General features: G+C 33.7%; 1 protein-coding gene across 7 annotated transcripts in view; it reads right to left on the bottom strand.

The window, feature by feature from the left end:
* The window catches only part of LOC127716501 (uncharacterized), a 295,020-nt gene that overhangs the window by 15,041 nt on the left and 256,006 nt on the right, over nucleotides 1-23,973 (bottom strand). For all 7 annotated transcript variants that reach the window (XM_052222740.1, XM_052222738.1, XM_052222739.1 and 4 more), the window contains 3 exons: nucleotides 22,735-22,785; nucleotides 20,073-20,174; nucleotides 1,300-1,383 (listed from right to left, as the gene is read on the bottom strand). In XM_052222740.1, coding sequence (XP_052078700.1) covers nucleotides 1,300-1,383; nucleotides 20,073-20,174; nucleotides 22,735-22,785 — 237 coding nt within the window. The remainder of the gene's footprint in view (nucleotides 1-1,299; nucleotides 1,384-20,072; nucleotides 20,175-22,734; nucleotides 22,786-23,973) is intronic.

Here is a 23,973-nt window from a genome sequence, read left to right as displayed (position 1 = left end):
AGGATCAATAAGTTTACCAGGATCGTTTCTAAATTTCCGGGCACGGTAAACAATATTGCCGTAAAAATGAGGATGTGCAATCCCGTTTGAAATAAGTTTTCTACAGGTAAAACCAAACTTCAAAACCAAATCTTTATATCTGTGGAAGAATTTAGTTAAGGTTTTAAGTAATTTGTGGTAACGAAATCCCTGGCTTAATAATTTACCAGTAATATATAGATTATACGTTCGTTAAAATCAAAAAAGTCACAACAGACACGGGCATAGCGAACGAGTTGTGAAAAATAAACACCGTAAGATGGTGCCAAAGGAACATCACCATCCAAAAAGGGAAAATTAACAATAGGGAATGAAAAATCGTCACTTTTGTCGTAAATTTTAGTGTGGAGTTTCCCGTGTAAAACCGAAATATCTAAATCTAGGAAAGGACAGTTGTTACCGTTTAAATTTGATTTATTTAAAGTAAGTTCCTTTGGGTAAATTTCGGCAGTATATTGAGAAAATTCTTGATTATTTAACGAAAAAATATCATCAAGATAACGGTAGGTGTTGTTGAATTTATCAATTAAATGCAATTTAGACAGGTCTTTACTGAGTTTGGTCATAAACTGTGATTCATAACAGTACAAAAACAAGTCTGCTATTAAAGTCATTTGTCGAGCTTTCTGCGACAAAAGTCGCAGGCTCGACAAAAATCATATTTGGCTAGCTTTCAAAAGAATTAGTTTGTTATGTTACGTTTTCTTTAAGTGACATATTTATGACCCAATTAACACTCTTGATGTTTGTTAATCAGTTGATCCAAATGATCAACTGATTAACAAACATCTTGGGTTAATTAGTGTCATCACTTCTGGTGTGCAACGATTAAAATGTTTACTTTGCAATTTCCTTCAATTAAGACAATGTGTAAGCATAGATGACTTGAAAATGAAAAGCAATTATCTAATTAAAAATTTGATGAATGTTGTCAGTAATGAAAGATGAACAAGTAAGTGCAAATGAACACATTTTTTTGCAATATCCCACAAATCATTATAAAACAACATATGATTATGTTCAAAAATCCCACGAATTAAAGGACTTTCACAGTATATCAACCAATATTCCTGACTTAGTACAGGCAATTTGCAAAGAAAATGGAGGGTTAAACCTGGTTTTATATCTAGCTAAACCTCCCACTTGTATGAGATTTGTTTGTAGGCGGGTTATAGTGACAAAATTGGGTGAGCAGTAAGAAAGCAACCAAATGACTTCTAGAGGTCAAAATGGTCATAAAAAAGGCAGGTGTCTACTTACAGTTATTCCAAGAGTTAATCTCCCTGGTGTAGTCACAGGCTCTTCTGGAAGTTCTATGCAGCCTTCATTTGATATTTCTACATTCTGAATTCAACAAATTAACAAGATAAAATGGTCAATAAGCAAATATTTTATTTGTAAAATAATTTAATTCCAGTAATTCTATGACAAGTCAATAGGGAATTTGCTATTTCTTTGTTGAGTTTGAAAGGACATATCATGTGACATTCTTCTATGCATCTACCTAGTTTTTTACACAGGCAAATGAAATGATGTTGTCATATAAATAGATCTTCACTTAAAATATTTAGCTACATTTTTCTATTTTGACTCCCTCACCCTGATGGAACCCTGTGGTACCTCACCTATAAGTTGATGTTACATGCAGGCAAGGTTGTGTAGATCCCATCACTGCATAGATTTGATGTTATAACTTGACTGATTGTGCAAACCTAGTTTTTATAGGTGGTGTTTTATTATCTGTAATTGTCTCTTGGTATGTAAATATGTAAATAATTTTCTGTTTGTATGGTAATGAATCAAATCCTTGTAGATCCAATGTTTTCTTAGTTCTGATGTAACTCTCTTGATAGCAAAACTCAAATTTAATATCACAATCCACAAAGTCCCCAATGGTGAGTTTAGGTCAAAAGTAAATTGTAACAAGTAAAAATTTTATAAACTCACCATCAGCGAAATTGAGCATTGTAGATCTAAATCAACTCCCAAATAATTTAATATTAGCATAAGTGTGAAAGGGGGTATCTGTGTGTAAACCAAAACATAGTCTCAATAAATCATACTGGCTCAAAGCAGACAGAATATTTGAATGAATAATTTTTATTAATACAATAAATTCAGTAACAAAATATTTTGGCACTTGAGAAACACTCAGTATAATTAAGAATTTAGGAGTTTCTGCCGAGCAAGTCAAATTGCAACCTGTAGTGTGAGGAAGAACCTGCCTGCTCGACAATACGCCAGCCAGGAATGTGAAGCGAGGGGTCTCCACCAAGGGGATGAGACTAGGCGTCTCATCTGCAGCCGGGGTGTGCAAGGTCTGCATGGGGGATAGCCATGTGGTGCTGTTACAAGTAGTAAGTAGAAGGGTCTATCAATCTGGCGCTGGAATAAATGGTGATAAAATTTGTCTCCAAAATGCTTGGGGATGAATGAAATTTTAGAAATGACCAGTGATATAATTCCATCAAGGAAAACAAGTTATAAAATAAAAATAAATGGGGAATGTGTCCATGGGACACAGATCATGATGCCCCCGCTTGCATATAATGTTATGAAGGGACACAACTCAATAACTGTAAAAGTGATGCTACCCAAATTTGTACTTGATCTGAGTTTTGTGGTAATAAGCAAAGTTTATAAGTTTCATAACATTTAGTTGAGGCAAACTTAAGTTAGAGAACGGAAACGAAAAAGTTCAGCAATTTTTCCAGTTGTAAAGGGGCATAACTCTAGAACGGTAAAAGTGACACCACCAAAATTCCAACTTGATCTGTGTTTTGTGGTAAAAAGCATTGTGTATAAGTTTCATAACATTTGGTTGAGGCAAACTAAAGTTAGAGAACGGAAACCAATTTTGAGACGTATGAACAGACGGAAAAGGGTAAAACTTAATGCCCCCTCCACTACAGCGGGGGCATAAATATCACTGGTAAAAGCTGAGATGTTTCTCATGTCATGAACATCATTGAAGGTGTTTGGAAGGGGTTGGTGGGTGGTAAATTGAATTCTAGCACTGTTAAACTGTCAAGTTGAACTTATTTTGACTGCTTTGAAATAAGAAACTGATTACACAAAGACCATGCATATGGCTTAACACACAGATTTTGGGTACATCAATCATCTAGTGGGAGGAGACTGAAATCACTGACCTTCAGTTAATATATACTAAATAATGTGTAATTATTTTTATAAGATCTGAAATTATCCTGCCTTTCACCACACACAGTGAATAATTGTAACATGTATCTGATTAAGAATAGATTAGTATGTTCCCTGGTGAGATTGCAGTGTAACTTCAAAGTGTCAAATGCCAGATAAATTACTCTCAAGATGTAGTAAGTAGTCTGTGTATGTTAATTAAATGTATCCAAGATGTTAGCATGTTTACTGGAAAGATAAATTATCAAAGTTGGCTGGAAATATTATTTGTATAAACAATTCTTATATTACATATAGGTAACCTAATAAATGAATTGGGGGGAAATAATTTCCCTGAAATTATGTTGGCCTTATGTACTTTTATGGATATGTGTTTTTCTTAATTTTTAATGGTATAAATTATCAAGTAGCCCCAATTAAGACAGGTGCTGAAGGGGATGGTGGGTGGGTCAAATTAAATCTCAGAGAAACAAAATATGGCTGCTGAAACTGCAACAAGCTTTATAAACTGACCACCTCCAATATCTATAATGTGAATGGTCAAATCCTTATCTTATAGCCAAAAATAACTGATCAAAGTAAATACATGTGTATCTTGCTAATATTAAACACATGATGGGTCAGGGTAAAAGATGATGAGGAAATGTGCAAAATGTATACACTCCAATTTGATTAATTAAATTCCCAAATATGCCAAAATGGGAAATAATCATCATAAAAGGGCAATAAATAACTTAGGAAAGAGTCAACAGACAATTGCTGCCATCTTGACAAATTTCTAGAAATTTTCCTGTTGATCTTTTTTTGCTGTTAACTAATTTTCTATATCAATATTTTTGGCCAAAAATGCAACAATTGGTAAAAAACATCATTTAGGGGCAATAACTCTAATAAGGAGTTGACAAACAATTTCAGCCATGTAGACAAACATGTTGGTCTTGTCTTGCTGATCATTTTTTGAATTTAAATTTTCATTTTATCTTATAAACATACTAAGCCAAAATGCAAAAAATAATAAAAATGGTCATTTAGGGGTTCTAAGTCCTATTTAAAGTCATCCCACGATTTTAGCCATGTTTACTTATTTGTAGATCTTGTCTTGCTGATCATTTTTGCAGTTGAAAGTTTCACTCTATCTACCATATTTTCAAGTCTATAGGCAAATATAAGAGAAATTGGTAAAAATCATCATTCAAGGTAATTAAAGAACCTTAGTGAGCGTGCTCACATACCCCACGTCCCCACATTATTATTGGAGAAATAAAATAAGTTTAAGAAAAAAAAATTGTATCAGAAAAAAAAATTTAATCATAATTTGCTGTCAATATGCACATCTACATAGTATGTCCTTATTATCTACACAGTTTCATGAAATTCTGTTGTGTGGTTTGAGAGGAGTTGCGATGACAAAAGGTTGCAGTAGTATATTGGGCAAATAAGTTCAAAGGGGCGTAACTCCTGGAAAAAAAATTGAATTGTAATTTCCTGTCGATATGCACATCTACGTAGTATGTCCTTATTATCTGAAAAGGTTTCATGAAATTCTGTTGTGTGGTTTGAGAGGAGTTGCGATGACAAAAGGTTGCAGTAGTATAGACAGGTTTTTCCGATTATCTGCCTTAGTTTGTGACGCGACTCCTAGGCGTCGTCGTAGTACGATCGCCATTACAACCGTGAAAAAAATATAAACAAGATATACATCTTTTGCCCAGACCGCATAATATTAAATGTAAACACAAGAATGTGAAGTCGTACTTGACCTCGGCAAAATTATAAGTGCTATAAATAATAAAGTAATTAGATAAGGATTCTAAGTGTATTGCAGGACAGGTGTCGTGTCCTTAAAATATAACTCAGTGTATTTGATACGTTACATGCGAGGCATGATAAATTATATACGAATACTAAACCAGGTTACATTTCGATTATAATCATTTGGTAATCATGATATTAATAATTATAACGCTTACATCGATAAAAATAAATAGTCTTGCCCGGTCGAATGTATATATCAAATCATAGAAATTTCCGTGGTCAGACCTATAATGAGACAGTCCTAAAATTTAACAATCCTCTAATCGGACGGGTCCACAGAGACGAGAGTTTTGTGCTTTTGGTTCGACTCACGTATAATGCTCAAAATTGAGTAACGTATCGTATTACTTTGGTGTCCGGGCCATATGTAGATATAACTTTGCGATTAGAATATGGGCTTTAGAAGTTTTGAACTTTCATTGCCCATGTAATCCTATAGTTATAAAGTGTTCGATTCCAATTTCTTTTGCAGAAAATTACTCGACATACAACTACTATAGTATGTATAGTATATAACATCATGCCCCAGTCCGTGCTTAATATAAACGAATGCCATTTAACCCAGGGGCGGATCCAGCCATTTTAAAAAGGGGGGGATCCCAACCCAGGATAAAGGGGGGGGGGGGGGGTTCCAACTATATGTCCCCATTCAAATGCATTGATCGTCCAACCCCCCCCCCTTTCTGGATCCGCCACTGAAACCATCAAAGACTCCAACATGTAAATTCCAAACGATGATTAGTTATGTTTTAGAAGCGTCATTTAGAGTTTTGCCAACTCCCCTCCCAACCACCCCAAAACAGAGGTCTCGTAGATTTTCATCCTTAATCTGTATTAGACTCTTATATATAAGTGCCCGATGTATACAATACAGTGAAATACAGTATTACAATATAACATTAGGAATGTATAACGGACCGTCTGACTACTGAACTGTCGGAATTTCGGGTTGTATATATGGACCATTAAGACGAGGCTTTTAGGGAAGAGCCCTTAATAGTTAGTTTTGCTGGGATTTGTCTTTGGATGCAGCTGTTTGTGCAACCTTTAATTTTTTCAGCAAGAACTGCAACCAGGAATAAAATATTTCACATGCCGCTTAGTCTTCGAAATATGAAAGCGCCGTCCCAAATGAACAAATATCGTCACCCCCCCCAATTGTTTTCTAGGTCAATTACAGATAAACCCGTCTATATTGGGCAAATAAGTTCAAAGGGGCGTAACTCCTGGAAAAAAAATTGAATCGTAATTTCCTGTCGATATGCACATCTACGTAGTATGTCCTTATTATCTGAAAAGGTTTCATGAAATTCTGTTGTGTGGTTTGAGAGGAGTTGCGATGACAAAAGGTTGCAGTAGTATATTGGGCAAATAAGTTCAAAGGGGCATAACTCCTGGAAAAAAAATTGAATCGTAATTTCCTGTCGATATGCACATCTACGTAGTATGTCCTTATTATCTGAAAAGGTTTCATGAAATTCTGTTGTGTGGTTTGAGAGGAGTTGTGATGACAAACTGTTGCAGTAGTACATTAAAGTTAATAAGTTCAAAGGGACATAACTCCTAGAAAAAGAATTGAATCGTAATTTCCTGTCGATATGCACAACTACATAGTATGTCCTTATTATCTAAAAAGGTTACGAAAAATTCTGTTGTGTGGTTTGAGAGGAGTTGCGATGACAAGAAACAGGACTGATGGACTGACGGACTGGCGGACTGACGGACGGACGGACGGTTCGAAAACATAATACCCTCCGCAACTCGTTGCATGGGGTATAATAACTTCTTTAAGGAGTATTTGACAGTTTTGGTGTAAATGGGCAGTACTACAGTCACAATAGGTAGATGTCTATGTTCTGAACATTTCTTACACTTTCTCTATCTATAGCAGTTTTTAAGATAATAGACAAAACTTGTATTTCGGTTTACCTCTATTTTCTATTTTTAGCCATGTCGGCCATGTTTGTTGGAAGGGATCATGGACGCTTTTTTTAGACTAGATACCATAAGGATGATTGTGGCCAAGTTTGGTTCCAATTGGCACAAAAGTTTCAAAGAAAAAGATTTCTGTTAAAGATAACAGACGATGTTGACTGATGATGGACGTTAAGTGACTCTTTGGGTCAGGTGAGCTAAAAAAAGAGATACAACACTAGAGGCTCTAAAGAGCCTGTGTCGCTCACCTTGGTCTATGTGAATATTAAACAAAGGACGCAGATGGATTCATGACAAAATTGTGTTTTGGTGATGGTGATGTGTTTGTACATCTTAATTTACTGAACATTTTTCCTGCTTACAATTATCTCTATCTATAATTAACTTGGCCCAGTAGTTTCAGAGGAGAAGATTTTTGTAAAAGATTACTAAGATTTACGAAAAAATGGTTAAATGACTATAAAGGGCAATAACTCCTAAAGGGGTCAACTGACAATTTCGGTCATGTTGACTTATTTGTAGATCTTACTTTGCCGACATTTATTGTTTTTTTACAGTTTATCTCTATCTATAATAATATTCAAGATAATAACCAAAAACAGCAAAATTACCTTAAAATTACCAATTCAGGGGCAGCAACCCAACAACGGGTTGTCCGATTCATCTGAAAATTTCAGGGCAGATAGATCTTGACCTGATGAACAATTTTACTTCATGTCAGATTTGCTTTAAATGCTTTGGTTTTTGAGTTAAAAGCCAAAAACTGAATTTTACCCCTATGTTCTATTTTTAGCCGTGGCGGCCATCTTGGTTGGTTGACCAGCTCACGCCACACATTTTTAAAACTAGATAACCAAATGATGATTGTGGCCAAGTTTGGTTCAATTTGGCCACGTAGTTTCAGAGGAGAAGATTTTTGTAAAAGATTACTAAGATTTACGAAAAATTTATAAAAATTGACTATAAAGGGCAATAACTCCTAAAGGGGTCAACTGACCATTTCAGTCATGTTGACTTATTTGTTAATCTTACTTTGCTGAACATTATTGCTGTTTACAGTTTATCTCTATCTATAATAATATTCAAGATAATAACCAAAAACAGCAAAATTTCCTTAAAATTACCAATTCAGGGGCAGCAACCCAACAACAGGTTGTTCGATTCATCTGAAAATTTCAGGGCAGATAGATCTTGACCTGATAAACAATTTTACTTCATGTCAGATTTGCTCTAAATGCTTTGGTTTTTGAGTTATAAGCCAAAAACTGCATTTTACCCCTATGTTTTATTTTTAGCTGTGGCGGCCATCTTGGTTGGTTGGCCGGGTCACGCCACACATTTTTTAAACTAGATACCCCAATGATGATTGTGGCCAAGTTTGGTTTAATTTGGCCCAGTTGTTTCAGAGGAGAAGATTTTTGTAAAAGATTACTAAGATTTACGAAAAATGGTTAAAAATTGACTATAAAGGGCAATTACTCCTAAAGGGGTCAACTGAACATTTCGGTTATATTGACTTATTTGTAAATCTTACTTTGCTGAACATTATTGCTGTTTACAGTTTATCTCTATCTATAATAATATTCAAGATAATAACCAAAAACAGCAAAATTTCCTTAAAATTACCAATTCAGGGGCAGCAACCCAATAACGGGTTGTCCGATTCATCTGAAAATTTCAGGGCAGATAGATCTTGACCTGATGAACAATTTTACCCCATGTCAGATTTGCTCTAAATGCTTTGGTTTTTGAGTTATAAGCTAAAAACTGCATTTTACCCCTATGTTCTATTTTTAGCTGTGGCGGCCATCTTGGTTGGTTGGCCGGGTCACGCCACACATTTTTTAAACTAGATACCCCAATGATGATTGTGGCCAAGTTTGGTTAAATTTGGCCCAGTAGTTTCAGAGGAGAAGATTTTTGTAAAAGTTTACGGACGACGGACGACGGACGACGGACGCAGGACGACGGACGCAGGACGACGGACGACGGACGCAAAGTGATGAGAAAAGCTCACTTGACCTTTCAGGTCAGGTGAGCTAAAAAGGAGTAACTTGAAATTTTCTTCCAAACCAGTTTGAAATACACACATGTATGTATTACCATGATCTACTTTATAGGCTAAGGTAACAGAAGTTAATGAACAATATGTCATAGGTTTCTGACACAGAAAGATTGTGGTCAAAGAACTGAAAAATTGAAATTGGACTTTTACCTATCATGGTCCAATATCCAAAATCTAAATACACGGTTTGATTCAGCATATCCAATTACACCAAGAATTGAATTTATTTATTCATCAATGGACAATATAAGCTAAGATTTCAAAGGGGTTCGCTTCATCAAAAAAAAAAATATAAATAGAGCATTCTGAAAATTAATTTATACAGAATAACAAACAAAGCTACCATGAAGTTCTTCAAAAATTTACCCAAAAAATGAAAAAAAAACAATTTACAAAATATCATTCATCAATGTCTTAAAAAAATTATAAAATATTTGACATAGCATACGTTTCTGACACAGAATGAATGTGGTCTAAGAACTTAATAAAATGCTCTGCTGGACGCAGCTTGATACGACCACAGAGGTCGAACCCTGAACAGTTGGGGCAAGTATGGACACAACATTCAAGCTTGATACAGCTCTGAATTTGGATTGTGATTAAATATTTGACACAGCATAGGTTTCTGACACAGAATGAATGTGGTCTAAGAACTTAAACATTTTAAATTTACCTATTATGGTCCAATATCCAAAATCTAAATACATACATGGTTAGATTCAGCATATCAAAGAACCCCAAGAATTCAATTTTTGTTAAAATTTGAAAATGGGACCAAAAATTAAGAATCTAAATACACGGTTAGATTCAGCATATCAAAGAACCCCAATATTTCAATTTTTGATGAAATCAAACCATATCATTATTATTTGCTTTTATATATAAATAAAAAATAACCAACTTAAAATGGAAAATTTTAAAGAAAAAAAAAAAAAGGAAAAAAAGGAACCCCCCCCCCCCACTCCAATTTTTTGAACCCCCTTATGATTCATCACCCCCAAACTCAATCCCAGCCTTCCCTTTGTGGTATGGTACCTTGTAGTACAATTTCAGAGAGATCCATACACTTGAACACAAGTTATTGTCTGAAAACTAGAATAAAATGCTCCGCAGGGCACAGCTTGATACGACCACAGAGGTCGAACCCTGAACAGTTGGGGCAAGTATGGACACAACATTCAAGCTTGATACAGCTTTGCATTTGGATTGTGATTAAATATTTGACACAGCATAGGTTTCTGACACAGAATGAATGTGGTCTAAGAACTTAAAAATTTTAAATTGGACATTCACCTATTATGGTCCAATATCCAAAATCTAAATACATGGTTAGATTCAGCATATCAAACAACCCCAAGAATTCAATTTTTGATGAAATCAAACAAAGTTTAATTTTGGACCCTTTTGACCTCAATGTGGACAAAGTTATTAACGGGGCCCAAAGTCAAAAATCTAAATACATGGTTAGATTCAGCATATCAAAGAACCCCATATATTCAATTTTTGTTGAAATCAAAAAAAGTTTAATTTTGGACCCCGATTTGGACCAACTTGAAAACTGGGCCCATAATCAAAAATCTTAATACATGTTTAGATTCAGCATATCAAAGAACCCTAAGAATTCAATTTTTGTTAAAATCAAACTAAGTTTAATTTTGGACCCTTTGGACCTTAATGTAGACCAATTTGAAAACGGAACCAAAAATTAAGAATCTAAATACACGGTTAGATTCGGCATATCAAAGAACCCCAATAATTCAATTTTTGATGAAATCAAACAAAGTTTAATTTTGGACCCTTTGGACCTCAATGTGGACCAATTTAAAAACGGGGCCCAAAATCCAAAAACTAAATACAAGGTTAGATTCAGCATATTAAAGAACCCCAAGAATTCAAGAATAAAACCCCACTGAAATTGGTCAAGAAATAAGCAATTTATATGAAGTATCTTCTTTTGCACAATACTGTGCAATTAAATATTTCTTGCTATTGCGCAATACTGTACAATTGACAATTTCTTGCTATTGCGCAATATTGTGCTATTGGATATTTCTTGCTATTGCGCAATACTGTGCAATTGAAGATTTCTTGCTATTGCGCAATACTGTGCAATTGAAGATTTCTTGCTATTGTGCAATACTGTGCAATTGAAAATTTCTTGCTATTGCACAATACTTATAATATAATAATTTACACATACTGTTTGGTGTGTATCTCCTACCATATCATTATTATTTGCTTTTAAAGATAAATCAGAAATAACCACCTTAAAATGGAAAATTTTAAAAGAAAAAAAAAAGGAAAAAAAAAAAAAATCCCCCCCCCCCCAAATTTTTTGAACCCCTTTATGATTCATCACCCCCAAACTCAATCCCAGCCTTCCCTTTGTGGTATGGTACCTTGCAGTACAATTTCAGAGAGATCCATACACTTGAACACAAGTTATTGTCTGGAAACTAGAAAAATGTGTTTTTTGGCCCCTTTTTGGCCCCAAATTCCTAATCATTTAGGGCAATTACCCCAAAACTCAAACCCAGCTTTCCCTTTGTGATATGAAACCTTGCAGTACAATTTCAGAAAGATCCATACACTTACACACAAGTTATTGTCCTGAAACTAGAAAATGCTTGTTTTTTGCCCCTTTTTGGCCCCTAATTCCTAAAATATTGAGGCAATTACCCCCATCATCAATCCCAGCCTTCCCTTTGTGGTATGGAACCTTGCAGTACAATTTCAGAGAGATCCATACACTTGAACACAAGTTATTGTCTGGAAACTAAAAAAATGCTTATTTTTGGCCCCTTTTTGGCCCCCATTCCTAAATGTTTCGACAATTACCCCCAAACTCAAATCCAGCTTTCCCTTTGTGATATGGAACCTTGTAGTACAATTTCAGAAAGATCCATACACTTACACACAAGTTATTGTCATGAAACTAGAAAAATGCTTGTTTTTTGCCCTTTTTTGGCCCCTAATTCCTAAAATTTTAAGGCAATTACCCCCAAACTCAATCCCAGCCTTCCCTTTAGGGTATGGTACCTTGCAGTACAATTTCAGAGAGATCCATACACTTGAACACAAGTTATTGTCTGAAAACTAGAAAAATTCTTATTTTTGGCCCCTTTTTGGCCCCTTATTTCTAAACGTTCTGGACAATTACCCCCAAACTCAATTCCAGCATTCCCTTTGTGATATGGAACCTTGTAGTACAATTTCAGAAAGATCCATACACTTACACACAAGTTATTGTCATGAAACTAGAAAAATGCTTGTTTTTTGCCCCTTTTTTGGCCCATAATTCCTAAAATTTTGAGGCAATTACCACCAAAATCAATCCCAGCATTCCCTTTGTGATATGGAACCTTGTGGTACAATGTCAGAGAGATCCATTCACTAACACACAAGTTATTGTTTGGAAGTTACAAAAAAACCTAATTCCTTAACTGTTGGTGCCATAACCCCCAAAATCAATCCCAACCTTCCTTTTGTTGTATTGAACCTTATGGTAAAATTTCATAGAGATCCATTCACTTAAACTAAAGTTATTGTCCGGAAACTAAATGGGTCTTCATACGACATGATAGCATTATATGGTGCAAAAAATTTTTGAAGTCATATAAAAATTTGAAAGTATATCAAAGAACCCTAAGAATTCCTTTTTTTGATCAAATCAAACAAAGTTTAATTTTGGACCCTTTGGACCTCAATGTGGACCAATTTGATAACAAGGCCCAAAATCCAAAATCTAAATACACAATTAGATTCAGCATAACAAAGAACCCCTTATATTCATTTTTTGTTGAAATCAAACAAAGTTTAATTTTGGACCCGATTTAGACCAACTTGAAAACTGGGCCCAACATCAAAAATCTAAAATACATATTTAGATTCAGCATATCAAAAAACCCCAATAATCTAATTTTTGATGAAATCAAACAAAGTTTAATATTGGACCCTTTGGACCTTAATGCAGACCAATTTAAATATGTGGCCCAAAAATTCAAAATGTAAATACACAGTTAGATTCAGCATATTAAAGATCCCCATGAATTCAAGACTTTGAATTAAATCCCATTGAAATTGGTCAAGAAATAAGCAATATATACAAAGTATTGTTTTTGGCTCTTTTTTCTAAAGAATAAGGGCCATAACCCCAAAAATCAATCCCAACTTCCTTTTATGGTATAGAACCTTGCGGTACAACTTCATAGAGATCCATAGACTAATACTCAAGTAATTGTCCTGAAACATAAAATTCCTTTTTGGGCCCTAATTCCTAAACTGTTTGGGCCACAACCCCCAAAATCAATCCCAAACTTCCTTTTGAACCATGTGGTAAATTTTCATAGAAATCCATACACTTATACTCAAATTATTGTCCAGAAACAAGAAAAATGCTTGTTTTTGGCCCCTTTTTGGCCCCCAATTCCTAAACAGTTTTAAAGACAATAACCCTGAAAATCAATCCCAACCTTCCTTTTGTGATATGGAACCTTGTGGTACAATTTCATAGAGATCCATACAGTTATATTCAAGTTATTGTCTAGAAACTTACAATTAGTCCTTACTATACTTATATCATAACGAATATAACTGTATGACTGTAAGAATTAAATGTAAAGTTTCTAATTATTAAAAATCCCATGTACGCTGCCACCAGATATGTTACATGCAAAATTGTCCTTAAATACTTTGGCTTCATAAAACATCCAAAACTATATTCAAGCCAGACAAATTGTAATTATTTTTCAATCCATGGTACAAGTGTATAACATATAAAACAAAACATGTGAATGCATCTACAAGCAACTGAGAAACTGAAAAGTGTGGGAAGTCCCTATTTTTATATTTACTAAAATGACAATACAATGAAATGCAAACTATTTGCTTATTCTGCAGAATATGTGGCTTTGGTCTTCTATAAACAAAATTTCCATAAATTAATGTGTTCTGTCACTGCATATATTAGTTAGCACCACTGTAGGTTACATTCCTTCAACTGCTATAAAGTTCAATTGTTTTTCTAATTATATCACCGGAAAGATCTGTCAATGGATTTGAGAAAGTCCAAGTATAAAAATATAAATCAGACACACTAGTCAGTAAAGTTCATTCACTTCATTTAACAGTTCTGCAGTCATTGATTCTCCCTTATCTTATAAAAATAAAATAAATCACTAAAGTAAAATATTGTCAAATTTTCAGTCTTAACAACCAAATGTCTTTTGATGACGATGATGACGACGCTGACAACGTAACATCATAACATTATACAACCACAAAAAATTATCATTTAAGGCAATAACTCCAGTAAAGAGTTGACTGAAGATTTCGACCATGATGACTTATTTGTAAATCTTGTCTTGCTGATCATTTTTGCTATTTAAAATTTCTATCTATCTATTATAGATTTCAAGATAATATGCAAAAACGCAAAAAATTTGGAAAAATTGTCATTAATAACTTCATAAGGTGTTGACTAACAATTTCGATCATGTTGCCTTATTTGTAGATTTTGTCTTGCTAATCATTTTTGTTTTTTAAAGTTTCTTTCTATCTATTATACATTATAATTTTTGAGATGATATGCAAAAATGAAAACAATTGGCAAAATTCATTGTTTAAGGACAATATCTCCTATAAGAAGTCATCTGACAGTTTTGATGTCAATGACATGAGGTAGATCTTATCATTCTGAACATTTTAGTCAATGTCAGGTTTTCTCCATCTTTAATGGTTTTCAAGGTAATAGCCAAACATTTTGTTTTACCCCTATGTTCTATTTTTAGCCATGTCGGCCATGTTGATATGGCCAGGAAGGCGGTGTCATCTGACACAATTTTTAAACTATTTGCCCCAATGATGATTGTGGCCAAGTTCGGTTCCAACTGGCCCAGTAGTTTCAGAGGAGAAGATTTTTGTAAAAATTAACGATGATGTGATGAGAAAAGCTAAAAGTTGCTATCTTAATAATGTCATACAAGAATATATAGAAACATTTTTTGGATAAATGGTGCAATATTTTGTCTCTCCCTTACCATTTTTAAAAGGAATTTTCAGCTATTTAGAAAAAGTCCTAATAAAATTTTAAGCTTGTTTTAAATGGCCAATAAGGTGGTTTTTAAGAACAAAACTTCTATATATTTTCTTTCTTTGTATTGATAGATTGTTTGTTAATTTTTCATGCTGTACTACAAAATACATTTAAAAATTGGTTTTCAAAGGTTATAAAATATCTTCCAGCAATGCAAGTCTGAGATAGCAATTCATAATATAACAAGAATGTGTCCATAGTACACGGATGCCCCACTCGCACTATCATTTTCTATGTTCAGTGGACCGTGAAATTGGGGTCAAAACTCTAATTTGGCACTACAATTAGAAAGATCATATCATAGGGAACATGTGTACTAAGTTTCAAGTTGATTGGACTTCAACTTCATCAAAAACTACCTTGACCAAAAACTTTAACCTGAAGTGGGACAGACAGATGAACGGACGGACGCACGGATGGACGAACGGACGAACTGTATGACGGACGGACAAACGAAAGGACCCACGGACCAAAAAACATAATGCCCCTTGGTGGGGCATAAAAATAAGGAGATGTGGAATGATTGCCAATGCAACAACTATCCACCAAAGTTCGAATGAAGTGGATGTAAGCAACAGGCAACCATACAGCCTTCAACAATCAGAATCAAAGAGCTTGATCGCTCTGAGGAATTAGATCGCCATTGTTTCCATTAATATTTCATTAAACAAGGAATTATTTGAACTGGAATAATTTTGATTATAAGTTGATACAAATTGTATGATGAAAACTAAGCCAGTTAAGGAGGGTAAGCCAAACATGGCTAAGGGGGGTTAGTTAGTTCATACTGAAATATCATTGAAAGTATCCCTGAACCTTGGGTAACCCTCCTTAGTTGGGTTTAAGTTTTCATCAAACATTTTTTATTAATTTTCCGGAATTCAAAATTAATCCAGATTCAAATAATTCCTTGTTATTAGTATTCTTTCTCATATATGACACAACTACACATGTATTCGCTATCTTATTTTCTTTCTCAAATATAATACATCTACAAATGAATTTGCTATCTAATTCAATCTACATGTAATTATAGTTTTTGAACATAACAAGAGAGCACATGCTGAAATGTCTCACCTTCTTTACTAACCATTGATATTATGTTGATAGTCCTAAATGAAAATTTTACTACAACTATTACATAAACTTAACATGATCCAAGAAAATGAAGTCAAGGTCATATAAACCAAACGAGAAATACATGTACACCTTACAATCATTCAATACACTAAATATAGTTGACCTATTGCTTATAGTTTCTAAGAAACAGACTTAACCAAGAAAACTAAACATTGACCAATGAATCGTGAAAATGAGGTCAAGGTCAGATGAACCATGCCAGGCAGACATGAACAGCTTACAATCCTTCCATACAACAAATATAGCTGACCTATTGCTTATAGTTTAATAAAAACAGACCGAAACACATAAACTTAACACTGAGCAATGAACTGTGAAAATGAGGTCAAGGTCAAATAAAACCTGCGAGACTGACATGTACATCATAAAATATTTCCATACACCAAATATAGTTGAACTATTGCATATAGTATTAGAAAAAAAGACCAAAACTCAAAAACTTAACTTTGACCACTGAACCATGAAAATGAGGTCAAGGTCAGATGACACCTGCCAGCTAGACATGTACACCTTACAATCATTCCATACAACAAATATAGTAGACCTATTGCATACAGTATAAGAAAAACAGACCAAAACATTAAAACTTAACTTAAACCACTGAACCATGAAAATGAGGTCAAGGTCAGATGACACCTGCCAGTTGGACATGTACTCCTTATAGTCCTTCCATACACCGAATATACTAGACCTATTGCTTATAGTATCTGAGATATGGACTTGACCACCAAAACTTAACCTTGTTCACTGATCCATGAAATGAGGTCGAGGTCAAGTGAAAACTGTCTGACGGGCATGAGGACCTTGCAAGGTACGCACATACCAAATATAGTTATCCTATTACTTATAATAAGAGAGAATTTAACATTACAAAAAATCTTAACTTTTTTTTCAAGTAGTCACTGAACCATGAAAATGAGGTCAAGGACATTGGACATGTGACTGACGGAAACTTCGTAACATGAGGCATCTATATACAAAGTATGAAGGATCCAGGTATTCTACCTTCTTAAATATAAAGCTTTTAAGAAGTTAGCTAACGCCGCCGCCGGATCACTATCCCTATGTCGAGCTTTCTGCGGCAAAAGTCGCAGGCTCGACAAAAACTACGCATGCGCTCAAAGACGTTAACAAACTGTTTGGATTATGTTTTAAATGAGGACAACCTGTCAATGCTGGTTCTCCATTTCCTTATGGAAGTTCAATATCAAAGTTTCATTAAGGTAACCTAATTGGAAAAACGTCACTTCAGTACTTATCGATCTGATTTATTCCAGAACAACTCTCACAATTTAACAATGAACACAGTGGAATTCCTATATTGACGTAATGCTAAATATAGATATTGCTTAATAGTAAAACTGATTTTCCATATTGTAAAATTAACTATTATAAAAAAGAGATATATCAAAACATGAGGATTTTGAGAAGAAAATTAAAGGAAAGTTGTTTTAATTTAACATGTTTGTTTGTTTGACTCTTTTAATCAAAACAATCTAAAGAATCTGAGTTGTTGCTATTTACAAAGCACGAAACAGTTGACGTGAGAGTCTTAGAAAGTGGTCAAAAGTAAAAGAAAACAGATTGCTTGACAGCAATCTTATTCCAAAAATTCGTAAGGGTTCCGCGGAACCCAGTGTCTCGCCTACTTTTTCTGTTAATCGCAGGCTCTACAAAAATGAGGAAGTAAATCAATAAAAATATTCCACTTGATACTATCTTTTGATTGTAAGAAGCTTCAGTCCAAGTTTGGTAAAAATCAAGTATAGTTTATGAATCTAATAAATGTTTAAAAACTTTAACTTCAGACTGAATGTAATTTTATCTGGAAGAAAACAAAATTTCCTTCTAGATACTAGCATTTGATCATAAACAAGCTTCTGTCCAAGTTTGATACAAATCCAAATTAGTATAAGAAAGTTATTAAAATTTTAAAAACTTTAACCACAGAGTGAATGTGTTGTTTCCTGGCAGAAAATCGAAGTCCATTTAAAAGTAAAATACGGAAAAAATTGATTTATTTTTTTACAAAATTTTCTTCTAGATACTAGCTTTTGATCATAAGCAAGCTTCTGTCCAAGTTTGGTACAAATCCAAAATAGTATAAGAAAGTTATTAAAATTTTAAAAACTTTAACCACAGAGTGAATGTGTTGTTTCCTGGCAGAAAATCTAAGTCCATTTAAAAGTAAAATAAGGAAAAAATGGATTTATTTTTTTACAAAATTTACTTCTGAATAATATCTTATGATCATAAACAAGCTTCTGTCCAAGTTTGGTACAAACCCAGGATAGTTTAAGAAAGTTATTAAAATTTGAAAAACTTTAACCACAGAGTGAATGTAATATTTCCCAGCAGAAAAACTAAGTCCATTTATAAGTAAAATACGGAAAAAATGGAATTTTATTTTTACAATATTTACTTCTGGATACCATCTTATGATCTTAAACAAGCTTCTGTCCAAGTTTGGTAGAAATCCAGGATAGTTTAAGAAAGTTATTAAAATTTCAAAAACTTTAACCACAGAGTGAATATTTGTGGACGCCGCCGACGACGACGACGCCGACGGAATGTAGGATCGCTATGTCTCGCTTTTTCGACTAAAGTCGAAGGCTCGACAAAAACCCATACCATATAGTTGGCTATAAAAGGCCTTGACATGAAAAATAACAATTCAAAACTAATGTCTCATTGTTGAAGGCCGTACGGTGACCTATAGTTGTTCTATGGCATTTGGTCTCTTGTGGAGAGTTATCTCATTGGCAATCATACCACATCATCTCATTTTTATAACATCCCAATATAATGTTCAGTATTTTTTTCCCTTTCTAATAAACCCAAAATCAAGTTATTCCCTTGCATATTGTTTTACTTTTGTCATTTCGTTTTTGGTAACAGGAATGTATGTTAACAATATATCATCATATTAAGTTCTATCAGGGTACACCACAGAATGAAAATCATGGGTGGTGGAGAAAGGTCAACAAATTACATGTGATGTGTAGCGTTGGATTGCATCGCTCCATGTACACAAATTGTCCCTGATTTGTTGCTAATTTTGTGCCCTTCTTTTAAAGTTGTTGCCATATATATCAAATTTGAAGGGGAACTTGCATAATTGCTCTTATTAGTGGTTACTACACTTTTATGAACCTATTAAGCAGGGAGAAGTTAAGGCCAGATAAGGCTCAGGCTTCAGAGTTTTACAGAATTTTATAGCCATTTCAAACAATTCTGTTCTGACTAGTAAATTCATATCAATATAAAATGACAATTTTTATATATTATAAAATGCAACCCTCCCCCCTTCCAAAAAAAATCATAAATGGATGTAAAGTAAGTATATACTAAGTATTTCCAGTTTCAATCTGTTCCCCAGATAATATTTATTTTTTAAACAAATTTAAATGGCACTCTGATTTCAGCTCTTAATCAGACTGAAATTCATTACTGGCTATAAATACCAGATACACTGTTGTCCTTGATATAGAGATTTTCTCATATTTTCCCGCCAAAATGCACATTGCTGCCAACAGATGTAAACACACAACTTTTCCACGTGATCATGATTTGTTTGCTTTAATAAATTTGTTAAAATGTTGGGTTTTTTTGTCTTGAGACAAATAAGTGTATTCAACTTTTAACAATCACTTTTTTTTTTCAATGGAAACAAACTATATTTTTTAATTTCCCTTCCAAAACAAACTATCTGTAATCTTTTCACTTCCCTTCTAAAACACATTATTTCTTTCAAGAAACAATTCATTTTAAAGAAACACCATGCCCATCAAAAAATGAATGGTTGGTGCTTTTGATATTTACCAAAAGTCTGAGAGCTATTCTGACATGTGACTTTTCTAGCTGCCATTTGCTGTCTCCATTCATTGGTATGGGAAGGTGTAATTCTGATATTTCCTTCAAAAACTAAAATGATAAAACCATTTAATTGACATAAATACTTTTCATCATAGACAGTGATAGTACAGCAGGTTCTTTACATAAAATATATCTACTCAGAAAGAAATGCAAATGCATTATTTTGCCATTTTTTTACTTCAAGATTTCCAAATGCAAAGTAAACAGTCACATCAGCATGGAACCATACAAAGCATAAAAAATGTTTAATACGTTTTATATACTTGAATAGATAAGCTTTACTGTAAAACAAATGTACATGGACTTTCATTTAAAAGAATATCCTTTATCTTCTCCAAATCTTCAGAAATGTACTGGTCTCTTGTGGAGAGTTGTCTCATTGGAAATCATACCACATCTTCTTTTTATATTGATATTGAATTATAGTCTTCCTGTACTCTTATTTGCTGACAGTTTTTTCATATGCAGTGACCTTAACCATGATCCCACTTGTTAGAAATTGACAACCACACAGCGCAAGTGCGAGGGAAAAACTGTGATGCAAGAAAAGGTAAACAAACATGGAAGATAGAAAAATAGAATTAAATGATCCTGAAAGAAACATTTTTAGTCACTAAATCATGTAACAACTATTATGACAAAGTTAATTTGCAGCTAAAGTTTTCAATCAACAATCACTGAATGAAATATGTTTTTTTGGATTTTACGTCATGGATTTCAAATAAATGTAAAATAAATTGCTTCGCTGAGCGCAGCTGGATACGACCGCAGAGGTCCAACCCTGAACAATTGGGGCAAAAATGGACACAATATTCACGCTTGATACAGGTCTGAATTTGGATTGTAAATAAATAACTGACACAAAATAGGTTTCTGACACAGAATAACTGTAGTCAAAGAACTTAGAATTGGTAATATGATTTGAATTTATATTCAATTTATGCTTTTGTGCAATACACTATGCTGTTGCGTATTGACCTCCCCCCCCCCCATAATCTCAATTCAAATTTCTAATGCAGTTTGCAACCATAATTACCCATTAAAATACATCATAAAAGTCTTGAAATAGAAAATGACATACATATTCAAGGCTAAAATTAATATTTATTACTGTAACATTTAAAAATAAATTGACAGCTAATCACCTCAAGACAATACAGCATTTCTTATACATAGTTTACAAGCAGTGTAAGGGAGGTAATCCAAAACATACACAACATTGTATATTAAATGTGATTGGATTACTTCCCTTACACTGCTTTAAAATTGTCCATTAACAAGGAAACCCTTGTTTTTCCCCTTTTTTGCCCCTAATTCCTAAATGGTTTGAGCCATAACCCCCCAAAGTCAATCCTAACCATCCCTTTGTGGTATGGAAACTTGTGGTATAATTTCAGAGAGTTTCATATATTAAAAACACAAGTTATTGTCTAAAAACTACAAAAATGCTTATTTGGGCCCCTTTTTTTGCCCCTAATTCCTAAACTGTTGGAACCATAATCCCCAAAATCAATCCCAATCTTCCTTTTGTGATTATAAACCTTGTGTTTAAATTTCATAGATATCTATTTACTTATACTAAAGTTATTGTCCGGAAACCAACTGTCTTCGGACGACGACGACGACAACGTGATACCAATATACGACCACAAAAATTTAATTTAGTATATATGCATTCATTGGTTCAATAAATTCATTCACATTATAATTAAAAGAAACTCTTTTCATATGACTTTAAACACATATTTGGCAAGTTATTGTACATGTATGACTAAATGACATATTTAATTTTATGAATTTTTTAACAGATGTAAACTGGAACACAGTAGTTCTACCTTTCCAAAAATATGTTTTAATTTACTTTTATAAAGCTCTTATAAAACCATACAAAGTCGGAAATATTTGTGATATGACGTATAAATGTAGTGTTTTGTACTTCCTAAATTTGTCTTTGTAACAATCTTTTTTCCACAGAAAACGCCAATTTTTGAGAAACGATCCAAATTCGGAAACCATTATCGATCCGTGTCTTATACGCTTTTGTGCATGCTTAGTCGACGTACTGCCCGCGAAATCCAAGTGAAAGTAAGAGGAAAGGATAGAAAATAGGACAGTTAGGCCTATAAGGATCCTGTATTGTATTGTAAGTGCATCATTTTGCTAAATTAAACGACTTCAATCCTTTTTACTCAGGTGCAGAACTGTCCAAAAATGAAATGTGCGTTGAACGTGTTGAAGTGATCCTCCCCCCTTTTTATGTGTAAACACAGGCACCCGACGTCCGGACCCCTCCCCCCTTTTTATGTGTAAACACAGGCACCCTTGACACTCTTTGTTTCAACACTTGCCCAATTGTACTGCGATTTCACAGGCATCTTCTAGTCATAATTAAAACCAAGCAAGATAAAGATAAGAAATTAATAAAGTTCATCTGATACCGGTATTCATCATTGAAGACAATTAATGGCACCCACTTTATGCCTGTGTCAAAAGTGATGATTTTTATTCATTAGCAATTGGCCAAAATCATAAGTATATCTGAAGTTTCGTATTCTTTTTAAAGTGTTCTTTATCCATTTAGATGGGAAATTAGCACTAAATTCTTTACCTTTCTTGTATATGGTGTGAAGTTATTATATTTCTTAATTTCTCCTGTTTCCTGAAAATATACAATAGATGTTTAATGGCAGTCTGAGTTAATCCTATGAAAATGTTTTATGAATAATCAGTAACTATTTTTTTACAACATGGTTACTTCCTACCCATGAAATCCACGAATATTAGTATTCAATGAATATCAATGAATCCACAGTACACAATATGACTACCCTCAATCTGCAACTTTAGTGAAAATTTACTGTCTCACTATCTGCTTCATCCATTGAAATGTTGCTGAAAATTAACTTAGTTTCAAAGTTTCAACATCTTGAAGCTTCTCCATATCTGTGTACAAAATGAGGTCCACATCTTCAATGTTTACAGTATACACAATCAATCTGGAAAAGTGAAGGCTACAAGTTGATAAGGATTTGATTACACTAGACATGTACCCTTTTCCCCTTCATATCTGAATAAAATGCTTCGCCGAGCGCAGCCTGATACGACCTCAGAGGTCGGATCTTGAACAGTTGGGGCAAGTTTGGACACAGTATTCAAGATTGATACTGTCTGAATTTGGATTGTGATCAAATTTTTGACATAATATAGGTTTCTGACACAAAATAAATGTCGTCAAAGATCTTAAAAATTTGAAATGGGACATTTAATTTACCTAGTATGGTCTGATATCCAAAATCTAACAACATGGTTAGATTCAGCATATAAAAAAACACCAAAAATTTAATTTTAGTTGAAATCAAACAAAGTTTAATTTTGGACCCTTCAAACTTTAATATGGACTGACTTGAAAACAGGGCCCAAAATAAAAAATCTAAATGCACAATAAGATTCAGCAAATCATACAGCCGCAATAATTCAGTTTTTGATGAAATCAAACAAACTTTAATTTTGGACCCTTTGGACCTCAATGTAGACCAATTTAAAAATGGGGCCCAATATCCAAAATAGTAATACAAGGTTAGAACCCCCAAAAATAAAAGACTTTAAATGAATCCCACTGAAATTGGTTAAAAGATTTGTATTTATTTTCAATTGAAGATTTCTTGTTATTGTGCAATACTGTGCTATTGTGCAATACTGTGCTGTTGCACAATACTTAGTTAATCTGTTATATATAATAATTTACACACCCTGTTTGGTCTGTAACTCCTGTCATATCAGTATTTGTTGCTTTTATATATAAATCAGAAATAATCAATGTAATAAACTGTTATCACAGAATTATGTC

The sequence above is a fragment of the Mytilus californianus genome, unplaced genomic scaffold (assembly GCF_021869535.1).
Source record: "Mytilus californianus isolate M0D057914Y unplaced genomic scaffold, xbMytCali1.0.p SCAF_9, whole genome shotgun sequence".
NCBI classification, from domain to species: domain Eukaryota; kingdom Metazoa; phylum Mollusca; class Bivalvia; order Mytilida; family Mytilidae; genus Mytilus; species Mytilus californianus.
The sequence above is the reverse complement of the archived record's forward strand: the minus strand, read 5'-3'. Positions and strand labels throughout refer to the sequence as shown.